At 34.7% G+C, this 12279-nt stretch overlaps 1 protein-coding gene across 1 annotated transcript; it reads left to right on the top strand.

The window, feature by feature from the left end:
• Positions 1-689: 689 nt before the first annotated feature.
• LOC137385928 (protein Skeletor, isoforms B/C-like) lies at positions 690-11571 on the top strand. The gene is made up of 17 exons (XM_068072551.1): positions 690-732; positions 2867-3049; positions 3778-3880; positions 4589-4694; positions 5420-5585; positions 5682-5766; positions 6117-6274; positions 6711-6815; positions 7195-7337; positions 7448-7577; positions 8362-8484; positions 8614-8790; positions 8991-9169; positions 9300-9357; positions 10136-10320; positions 10956-11051; positions 11503-11571. The coding sequence occupies exons 1-17, from the start codon at positions 690-692 to the stop codon at positions 11569-11571; spliced, it is 2109 nt and encodes a 702-aa protein (XP_067928652.1).
• The last annotated feature ends 708 nt before the right edge of the window (positions 11572-12279 follow it).

Genomic DNA, 12279 nt, shown 5'->3' on the forward strand with positions numbered 1-12279 from the left:
TCTACCAATACATTTATTTCAACACATTTAGTGTAAGTTTAATTTGGTGTTATAATTAGGGGATGTTGGGTATACAAATGTTGAGAGTCATATAATGTTGGACCTCAATACGATCCTATTATTGAACTTTATTTCAAGCACATAAATTAATCCTTCAATTGTTTTAGTTAAAAAATGTGGGTCTTTTTTAAAAAGCACGCACCTACATGTATATAATTATGTTGTTGATATGAAAATGCCATACATAAGTTAAAGCTACTAGATGCTATAACCCAAAACATATTTACTCATACTAACTGATAGATTAGGTACATAAATATTGGTAAAACCTGTTCATCTGTTAATTCCAAATTGATTATGAATTAAAAAAATAAGTTTCTACACAGTTACCAAAAGATGAAACCTAGAAATTTACTATGGTTCCCTTTTAAAACTTGCTACAATTTTTTAAAAAGGTCTATAGCAGAGGTCAGCAACCCATCGCTCCAGAGCCGCATGCGGCTCTTTCATCCCCTCGCTGCGGCTCCCTCTGACATTGGACTTTTTTACCATATGCCAAGTAATTCATCAAAATATAAAAATTTTATCACTAGATTTTGTAATATAAATTAAAAAATGGTAATTATGATGATAAATCAAACATTGTCAATTGTTATGCGTCATTATTTATGCGCCTATAAACTGCCAAAATGACACAAGCCGACACGAAACTTCTTGATTTTTTTACCCCAGGTAGGCAAACTTAGGTGAATACTAAGAAAATAAAACAGAGAGAGAAAAATAGAACATTTAATTCTACATGGGCTGATTCGTTTGCTTTCACTGCTGATGAGACTGGCTCACCAGTTTGCTTAATATATAATGCGAAGTTTGCAAACAACAAAAAGTCAAATATTGCAAGACATTTTCAGAAGAAACACACAGCCTTTGCTTGAAAACTTCCAGAGGGAGATGAGAGAAAAAAGGCCATTTCGGAACTGATGCGTAAGGTAAATTTGACCAAAATTCATATTGTGAAGTAGGTGAAGTTCGCAAATTCAACTACATATGCTAGTTTTGTGGCTGCTCAAGAAATAGTAAGGCGTGGAAAGCCGTTCACCGACGGAGAATATTTAAAAGAATCATTCGTTAAGATTTCTGAGCATCTGTTCGCGGACGTTAAAAATAAGATTAAAATTGTGTAGAAAATCAGAAATATGCCCCTGTCTGCAAAGACGGTCAAAGACAGAATCATACGAATGACAGAAAAATCCCCAGACAGTAAATAAAAGACATCAATAAAAGAGAAGTGAATGTTTTTTGAAGCAATCTTACAAACAGCGTAATATTTTACATTACGTTCAAGTTATTATTAGCTATTTTATTGTTCTTTGCAAAGGTGTAATTTTGTTTTCTCAGCAGTTAAATCATTATAGGGCCTACATGCCATACCTTTTCGTTTTATGGTGTAAAAATGGTATAAAAGCATCAAAAGCTAAACAAAAACGCTCCATGTAGTATTTATTTTTTTAATTCAAAGTATCAAAGGGGGTTTGCGGCTCCTACTGCGCTTTTTCCTGTAGAAAACGAGTCCAATTGGCTCTTTGAGTGGAAAAGGTTGCAGACCCCTGGTCTATAAGATTAAACATCATTTACTAGCCGTTAACATACCCTGTCAAGATACATATAGTGAGAGACAAGTCGCTATGATAAAACAGTCACTTGTTCATGTCTGTCATGTTATTTTATAGATGACTTTCATATCACCACTACAGCTACACACAGAAGAGCTCAAGTTGAAAACACAGGTGTATGCTAAACTGTTCTGTAATGCAGTGTTACAAAATTTCAATGATATTCTAAAAACTTTCTTATTTATGATTGCAAATTAAAAATAATTGGGTAAGTTCTTTGAATGTATAAATTGTTATTATTAGCATATTTATGACAAAGAGAGTCTACTGAGAGGATTGGCTTCTGTAAGTGATATCACATTAATATGTTAATTGAAATTAGAGAACATTGTTAGAAGGTACCATCGTAGTTGTAAAACATTGTATGAAATTTATATTGTAAGTACATACGATTTTTGTAATGATTAATTTTGAAAGTTATTTAAAAACTGTTCTACATGTACCATGAAACTTTGCAACTAAACGAAAAACAGAGAATATACATAAAAATGCCTTTCACAAAACATTTTTGATTTAAGTTTGTTATATTATTTGTCTGTCAGGGTCATAAGCTTATACATTTATATTTGGTGTTTCTCAAGTTACCAGCATATTTAGATTGTTAAAGCAAGTAGATATCTTCGGGTATCATTCATTCATCTGATCCTGCTAGGTAATCCCATCAAGAGCGGAACCATGCATGTAATATTGACTGGTTAAGGCTACACTCTATCCAAGTAACAGTTTTGATCACAGAGCTAATATTCTCGGGGTAAGTCACCAAGCACTGTATCAATGTAATAGCTAAATGGTAGAACCATAGGAGTGCCACCTTCATCTCAGATCGCATATAATCCTCACCAAGCTGCTGAGTCATGTTGGTGAGGATTTCTAGCTCCATCATGCATTACGGAGCATTTACCAGTGCCGAGTAAAAATGATTGGCAAATTGCACTGTCACAGATCGAATACGTACGGTTCAGCCGATCAGGCAGAACGAAGGATATAAATATATCAGGTACAATCCTTCTGCGCAAATCAAAATAAAACAAACCAAAGAAAAGAACGGTTTATAATGATTTCAATACTGTTATATGTGGTTCTTACAGTTGGTGAGCATATTGGTTTTTCTTTAATTCACTTAAAATCTTCTGCTAGAGTTGTTCACTAACTTTCATTGTCAATTGGTGTTTTATAATATATTTTCTTGCCAGTTTCTCTATCTGTGACTGGTGTCGCTACAGGGGTTGTATTCTCTGTGGAGGGAGAATACTATGGGAAGTTCTTACACTCCGGGTGGGGAGAAGGTGCAGTACATGCACTGATTGGAGATATCTATGCATCAGATGCACAAACATTGCAAATCATTGGTTTTACCTTTGATGGGAATGCTCCAGGTAGGCTGATCTTGACATTCAAAATATATTATATATACATATGTAAATGATGTTGTTTGTGTAGAGTTTCTAAAAACATGGTATATTTCTAATTAGTATATTATCGTAACCTGGATAAGGTGCCTTCAAATAAATAAGAAACGTTTCAACAGAATAAAGTTTAAAAATTGCAAAAACATTTTGATATAATAAAATTTTAAATTCATTTAATTTAACAAAATTTATTTTACTGCAAATTGTTTCAGTTTTTAATATAATTTGCTTTATATTTTATATTTAAAAGCGTTTTTTGTCATGAAACATAAAAATTCGGATTTTCAAAGTAATTTCTAGTATTCACAAGCAAAGAGCAGTGTTCATTGGCTTTTAGCTTCCTGTATAATAAAATGTTTGAGGTTTTGCTTATAACAAAGCTGTATAATAAAAACGCCTGCATCAATTCTAATTTTTGACGTACTTGTTGTGATATATTTAAACATTTAATCACATTAAATCAGTTATATTATAATGGTATTAAATTGCTGAACTATTAGTTAATACTTTTTCTGATAAGAAATATTGCTTTCAGTGAATACAAATCTGTTTCATATTTAATTATTTATGGGTTTTGAAACACTTAAAAGTCATAACTAAGCGTAACGGTGCAAGTTTAAATTCATTTGTATAAATACAGTATTAAAAACTAAGTTGAAATAATACTATAATCCTCTCATTGACTTCATTTGCAGGTGCGGTGTTTTTATTGGGTACAGATAAATCATACAGTCAAGTACAGGGTGGTGGTAATGGTGACCCGACTGCAGTTGCCGTCCAAAACCCTGAAGGAACCTTGTAAGTAGATGCAGCAAACCAATCTGTGATCAGATTAGCTTTCTATTGTAACAGTTTAGCCATAGCTTGACGCCAATAGCTGTAAAATAATCACAATATCCATTGCTTCAAAGAAGTGGTAATATCAATTATGGTACCATATTAAAAGCAAAAATCTAATCTATCGGTATATAGATAAATCTCAGTGTTTGTTTGTCTGCCTGTCGTCTGTCATGTGTGCGTCCAGTTATAGCAATTGAAATCTAGCAACAAAATACCTGCTTCGCACTGGAATTGAACTCAGAAACACCTGTTCTGCAGATCAGACAGGCTGCGCTACGCTGTCCTTGCCATACTCTGGAATAATTGTGTACCTACCTATTACACCGGTTAAAATACTCAGGTTTGCAAAAAATAGTATTGGTTACTACTAGCACGCTCGAATATTACACGAAGTTTCATGGTTGCGTGAGAGATCATGAAGTGTAACATAACAACTAAAAGCACACTTATAAACACAAGCCGGCCTCAGACGGACGAACACAGCTCTTATTATAGTAATGATTAAGTCTAGCTTAGAATACTAACTCAAGTTATTCAAATTCGTCGGGTAATCATTTCATTACGCGTGCAATGCGACATTCACCTAGTATTACATATTTATAACATTGTTGAAGAACAGAATGTTTCGAAATCATTCAGTAGAACTGTGCTTACTATTGACTGCAGCGAGGGATTGCCTGTCTATGAAAATGAGAATCTGCTGCTGAGTTTACCTGAAGGAACCGTGTTGAGTGATTACAGCTACATCTCTGTATGGTGTCGCAATTTCAGTGTAAGTAATAGTAACAAATGTAAAGTAAATTGGGAATGCATATCAGAATGGTTTGTCTCCTTGAATGCTTGTTACATACAGTGCTCAATTTATATAAATATGTATATTTCTCAAAGTTTGTGTGTAGGTATGTGGGTATGTGTGTAGTTCCAGGGATAGCTATTAAAATCTTGGAATAAAGAATTCGTATCACAGAAGATTTGATCTCGCGCTCTTTGGTTCACCGAACCAACACCTTACCATTTCTGCCACACTAGCTTGATGGATTCATTGTGCGATATATGTCGTTATATGGGAGCAAATAAGCTACAGCTCTCTGTCACGTCGCAAAGTCATGAGAATGGGTAGCTCTTATTAGTAAGCTTACCCAAATTATTCATTGGCAATGTGCCAGGCTAATAGTAAGTGGCAGGCAACTCTCATTACTTCACATTGTTTATAAGCTGATTTTTAATACCCGAGCAACGCCAGGTAGCACAGCTAGTACATAGATATGAACTTTATTATCGCCAGTCAATGATGTTTAAAGCAATTTAGACCAAAATCAAATAAAGGATAATAGAGCAAAATTATGCAAATTGGAAGAAAAAGTTCTTTCTGCATAACTCTGTTCTATAATGTGGATTTGTAAGATGTTGGTGTTTGGTATAGAGTGTAGTGGATTTTCTGAAATAAAGTTTTGTATTATGAAATACAATGTGTTAGGAGGTGCAATATTGCTTTAGGTATATTTTGGAGGGTTTGACATCCCAGAAGGGTTTGATTATCCACAACCTCAAATGATTGGTCAGTTTTCACAACTGGCGCATCAAGTCTCATCTGGTCAGGTGACCATATTGGATGAAAAAACAATTAAGATAGAACAGTTCACATATGATGGCCAAGGTCCAGGTATGATCTCTCTCAGTACATTACTGTTGTGATATTCAGCTTTGACTCATAGATGTAACTGCTCACTGACTAAAATGGTTCCATCAAACATTTTAGATGCATTCTTTTATGTCGGAGTTGGAGATGCTGTTGGAGACGAAGCTGCACCATATGGTAAAATACCAGATGAAAATGATAGCCTGTAAGTATTGCCATTAAAACCAAACTTTAAAAAAATGTGTAAGAAAAAAATTAAATAAGCTATAGTGATATATCTCTTGGGAAGTTGCTCAAGACTTAAACAAAGATAGTCGATATCACCAATATAAAGGAGTTGTCTCGATATGTTCAACCAAGGCCATTACATAAGAGCCCAACTCCTTTCCTATATCACCAATATAAAGGAGTTGAGTAAATATGTTCAACTAAGGCCATTACATAAGAACACAACTCCTCTCTGAATGTGGAGTCCTATGAATTTAACTTGAAAACTTTTTGTCTGGCATACACATATCACATACCTTGTATCACTCTATATTGTTATTATTAAAGAGAGGTGTTGGGAAGATATTCTGGAAAAGACATAGTTCTCACCCTGCCAGAAAATCTCTCTTTTCGCAACATCAAGTGGATCAGTGTTTGGTGCATTGCATTTGCTATGGATTTTGGAAATGTCTTCCTCACCGATGTTCAAAATATTCCACCAAGCCGTAAGTGTATAAACCCTTCTTACATGCTTTAAGAAACAAAATTTACATACATGTATGAGCAATTCTGTGTAAATTGTATTCACTCTGGCAGAAGTTATGATAAATTTTTGTTTCCCAGCGCAGCCAAATTTCTTCACTGTACATAAAAAGTATGAATTTGAGGGTAGTGGCTTTCATACCTGCTTCTCATTTTAATGTAGGTTCTGATTTTAATATATAAGTTTGATATGTTGTTAAATAATTTATAAAAACAAACTATTTGAGAGAGCTAATTGGTATATTTTTATAAAAAGGTAATGAAATTGTGAATTCCAAATGTCACATTTTAAAATTTTTGTAAGTTGTGACTATAAAAATGTACAAAGCGTAAGATATGCCTGTAGACTGACTCTCTGTAAGAGTAAAACAGTAACATGTCTGGCTATCTGTTTGCTAGTCAATGAAAAGGAAAAGATGAATTGTGAACCTCTGAGTGACAACCTGCAAGTTTCATGGCTTATTGATGGGCAAGACATCAAATTTGAGCTAGCTGGAAACATTGGTGAGCTGCCACATATAACCATACATCACTTCTGCCTAAACGTGTTGGCAAGACTAACTCAAGCTGCAGGAACTGCTGCAGCTTGAGTTAGTGAGAACTGCAGGAACATTGGGACTTGTTGATGTGTCCAGCGCTTTACAGTTTAGAAAGATATTTCAACATAAATATTTTCTGAGCAGGCTAGTTACAACCATAATCTCAAATAACATAGTCCACACGCCACTTATGCTGGTCTTACGCAATATATAGCGGTATATTGTTTATGTGAGACAGAGGTAGACAACTCTTAAATTTGGCTAACATTCTTTCTATTGATTTGATAATTCATACATTATATGAACTTAAGCATGTGTATAGAATATCATTTTTTGTGAAATAGACAGGGAGACAGATTACATGGCATTTGGTCTGAGTGGAAATGAGGAATCCTTCGCTATGATTGGTTCTGATGTGACAGTGGTTGATTATAAAACTAATGAAAGCCCAAGGGCCATAGACTATCACATAACTGCCTACTCACAGGTTAGTAGTGATTGCTCTACAGGTTATTCTGGTCTTTTTAGAGTTATCAGTTTTCAGGTATATTTACCTAATGTTTCTACAGTGCATGTTTGGCCTTTGATCCCTTTCAGTGTTCAACTAATGGAGGTACTTGCCGCGATACTAGCGCCAGCAATGGAGGTACGGATAACGCTAACATGCCTGAAGGAGAGATAACAAATGGAATAGTGAGAGTGCGTTATTCTCGTCCACTCATTACAGGTAACTAGTAATTCTATCTCTCACTCTGTGGAATGAAACCTATTGAGATTTGAGATGAGCAAACCAAATGAAATCAGGTGCATCACTGCAAAATTTAGAAATTGTCTTACCTATCTAATGGTTGAATTTTCTTGTCAGTCTTCAAGTAAATTTTTTTACGCATCTACCGGTCGGCTGATCTCACTACCGGAGAGTCAATTTTTTTCTAGCTCACTGGATTATCTTTTTAACTTCATTTCCTGCTGCCTTTAAATACTTTTTATATACCTCCTATTATTATCATCATAGCATGCTGTTAATATGACAATGTTCTATTTTTGGTCTAGAATAACATATCCAGAATGTTCTATTTCTTGTCGACCATTGCCATTGGTCACAGTCTAGTGTCTATATTCTTATTGGTTTAAAACGCCTGCCTGCAAAACAACAGGTTTGAGTTAAAATCCCAAAAAATGCTAACCTTAAATTGCTCCCCAACTGGGCATGTCTCCAGTCATTGAGGTTCTCTTGCCACTAAACCCAGACATGTCCAGCCAAGATTACAGAGCCATTCCTAAAAAATCACTCACAATCTCTGCTTACAGAGAGCTAAGCAGACATCATACTTGATCTTTGATTGATTGCTCCCACCACATTTACCAAATTAAGTAAATATCTATTTACTCGCAACTTAATAGACTTAACTGTTAGTCTTCCTTTCAACATAAATACTTCAATTTAGAAACTTGATAGTACTTCGTAAAGTAATGTCAAATTACCGATGGTGTGTTTGTTTCGTTTATAGCTGACTCTCAAAATGACAAAGAATACAAAACAGATGGTACAGCCCAACAAATCGTATGGGCTATTGGACCTCTCAACACCAATGGAGACACTGCTAAGCACTACACTGGAGGACGCATCTCGAGTACGTCTGCTCATTTTGCCAAAACTTCCTTCAGAAGATACTTCATCACAATTGTTTTGACATCGTCGTTGTTAAAATACTGTATAGCAGTCAACATTGCTTGTGTCATATAATCTTTTGTCACTGCAGGCCCTAAAGCTATAAACTTTGGACGAACAGTGGCGGACAACTGCCCAAGACTAGTGAATGAAGTAAAAGAAAAAGCACCAGCATTTAAGCCTCATCACCTATATGGAAGGGAAGGAGCCATATTTACTGCGGAGATTGGGCAGGCAGCATCAGAGCAAGGCTACAAAGCACTTACAGGTCAGAGGTGGCAGACTTAAAATTATTAGTTGAACACTAAACGGTTGAAGTTGTTGCCCATAATTGTCTTTAAACCTGAAAATCAATAATATATGGCTTATCATGTTGCTAAAAGCAGCAAAATACACTTAAAACAAGACTTCTATTAAAAAATTGTTGTAACTTTTATGATTTATAGAATATCTCGCTGTATTTTATAGGTCGTCCATCTTGGGGAATAGCTTGGTATGTGAATGGAATACTCATCCCGGAGTTGCATTTACAGAGGGGCGTATCCTACACATTCCGAGTAGCTGGTGGAACTGACCCTAATCTTGGCGCAATGTATCACCCATTCTACTTTACTAACGATGTTGAAGGAGGACTTCAGCAAACTCAGGTAAAAGACGTATATATTTCAAATAGATTCTCTTTGTACGACGTAAGTGTTGACGATTAGCTACAGATAGTAGACAAGACTGTCATTTCTAAATACCATCAGCATAATGCCAGTCTTCAATTTGTTACAGAACCCTTCAGAAATCATATACCCTGGAACGATCGATGGCGAATCTGCTGAATTTGCAGGTTAGTTTAAAAACTGTGGTATTTTAGTGTCTTGTTACAACACTAAGCTATATAGATCCATCTTAACAATAATCAAATTTGTTACGCTCTCTCAGTATTTATCAATTATCCTTCAGTATATGTCAATTATTGCTAGCATTCATGTTACTTATTGCAGGCATATTGCTACCTCCCTACCTATTATCACCTGACAAGGACAAAAAAACTGTATTTATATTTAATAGATTATATGATGTTTAACTTTGCAAGATATAAACTGAGATTTATTTGAATGAGGAAGTACACCAATAGCTTTGGAAAACATGTATTTCTTGTAATGCGTGATTTTGGAGCTCACAGAGTTTCTGGAATGCCTAAAGCTAGTTGAAATAATTTCAAGTTTCGTTTAATTTCAACAATTATTGTTCTAAACTCAATTTTAGCTAAATTTACCTTTGCAGAACATTTGAACACATCATTTTTGGGTTTTCTTATATGCATACACATATTTTTTCATAAAGGATCTGGTACAATCAATCGCAGATATTCTATAAACCTAAGCGCAAATATTATAAAGGTTGCTTCATGTAAAATAAATTTATAGCTACTTCTATGAGTATCGATAACTTTGCTAATTATGTTTTTATCCTCTGAGACTCACTAATGGCCGATATTCTATAATCCGATGATTTATCAATCAAAACTTGGGAGGTTTTCTTTGTCACAAGTGAGCAATTTTAGCAGAGTTTTTTATAGGGATCTTCTCGAAATCTGATCGCTCATTTGTCTATGTTGACAGTCGGTGAATATTGTGAGTGGATACTAACAGACGAGGCTATCAGAGCTGCCGAAGATGGAAAGCAATATCAGTGCTTTGAAGAATTTAAGCAAGACTTGGTTTTGTCGTGTAACAACAACCCAAATCAGTACTCTGAATTTATTTGGACCCCTGATGCCGACACTCCTGACCTACTATATTACCAGGTACTTCTAAACTTATCACTTAGCAAGTGCTCAGGTGGTGCTCATTTCAAGAAAAAAAATGTCAAAAATTGGGAAACAGAATGGCTAGAATGCATTGCTTGCTATTGTCATAAGTATGTACAGGTAGGCGTTTATCCAGTAAGTTTCTAACTTATATTATAACTGGGATGATGGTAGTCCCGTGCACCGTGAGAGATCGTTATATGAAATAATTATATGTCCAATTATTCTTAGTTGTTGAAAGCTGGTCGAGTGGTGCAGATGGTAGCACGCTTGTCTAAGAATAGTAATTTCCGGGTTCGATTCCTGTGTGGAGAAACCTTTTTTCCTAACGCACTTAGCATGGCTTTGAACGGACATGGGTCTTGTTATAGTAAAGATTGCGGGCAACTCCAACAGCAGTAAAGTCAACTTGTCCTTGTTAGATTTACTGTACGCAACTGTGACACATTCAAAAGATAAATATGATGAATTCTCACTTTCTTAATAAAATTTAAATTTCATTGAATGAGATTTAAATCTGACTTCATGTAAATTTAATATAATTGCTTATCAGAAAAAAAGACATAAAATAAATTGTTAATCCAAGAGAGATATCTTGACTTATACTAAGCTGTGATGTATAAATGTTGCAGTGCTACACACACAAGAGCCTCGGCTGGAAAGTGCATGTATATGATGAATTACCTGAGACGGAAATTGCTACAGAAACCTGTGGACAAGGGACAGAGGCTGGTCTCTCTACTGGCCACCCTTCTTCATCCTCTATGATTTTAATTTTTATCTCTTTGTGCTGTTTAATTTTTAGATAAGCTTATAGACATCTACATTCTTCTACATTTTGTTTATTGTCATATGACTAATGATTCTATCAAGAATTAAACCTTATTTATGTCAAACATGAACAAATGAAATATTGCATCATGGGCTTTAAAAGCTGTGCTATGACTGACACGCTATCTTAATTTGATACAATTTTATTAATAATTTGAATTGCTCTCTATTTTATAATACATGAACATTTCTTTGTATACAGTTTAATTAATCGCTTAGTATTACAATTAAATGAAAGCAATTCAATTTACTCATTATCTAAAATAACTGAGTGGTAAGGTAAAAACTGATAACTTGTTTTTAAAGTGACCGTCAATTTAGTGTAAGTTGTTTTATGTCCATATATAGAGACAGTTCAGTCCTGAAGCATTAAAAATCCTTTTAAAAGGAGCCAAAGGGGTGGTTGATGAATTATGAGCACAATTTACGAGCCAGTGTACCATATGCAATCACAATTAAACAAGTTATTTGTTGCAGTATGCACATTATGATACATGTATTATGTATACCAGACTAGCATCTGAATATTTGCTATATGGTTTTTGAGATTTACTCTTTTATTACTACGCAGCACTCACATTATTTGACTTAACATGTATTACAATTTAAGAGGATACTTTTGACAAAAGAACACCGATTATTCATTAGATTTCCAAAGAAATGGTTACCATTCTATACATAGTAAGAAATCTCTTTTGGTGAGAAAAAATATTTTATTGGCTAAAAGATTTTCTTTTGGTGAGAAAAGTGGCCATTTTATTATTGTAAAATGAATCTTATCTTCGTCTTGCAGACTTTCACCTCGTGCCTACATGATTCACAAGGTTTTTGCGATGTAAATGAGAATGCTTATTTGTGTGTAGCAGCTACATTGTCTTACCATTAGGAAGTTACCAAACCAGTATATAAATATTTTTAACTAACACAGAGAAAGCTACTGTCTGCTGACTTCACCTAATTATGAGTTCACAAAAGTTCTATAGTCAGCTCATTTCAGTTAACTGCTGCCTGCAAAGCTAAGCTTTGTATAGGTTTTAAATGGTAAACATTCACATTACCAGTAACTTAGCTGTTGCACACATCAATGATATACAGCCCCATGGGGGGCTGTATATCATTGCACAC

Source organism: Watersipora subatra, chromosome 1, assembly GCF_963576615.1.
Source record: "Watersipora subatra chromosome 1, tzWatSuba1.1, whole genome shotgun sequence".
Taxonomy (NCBI): domain Eukaryota; kingdom Metazoa; phylum Bryozoa; class Gymnolaemata; order Cheilostomatida; family Watersiporidae; genus Watersipora; species Watersipora subatra.

Coding starts and splice junctions, on each gene's coding strand:
- LOC137385928 (XM_068072551.1), top strand. CDS start 690: ATGACACAAGCCGACACGAAACTTCTTGATTTTTTTACCCCAG. Junction 4,695..5,419: donor TATGGTGTCGCAATTTCAGT/GTAAGTAATAGT, acceptor ATATTGCTTTAG/GTATATTTTGGAGGGTTTGA. Junction 7,338..7,447: donor ACATAACTGCCTACTCACAG/GTTAGTAGTGAT, acceptor GATCCCTTTCAG/TGTTCAACTAATGGAGGTAC.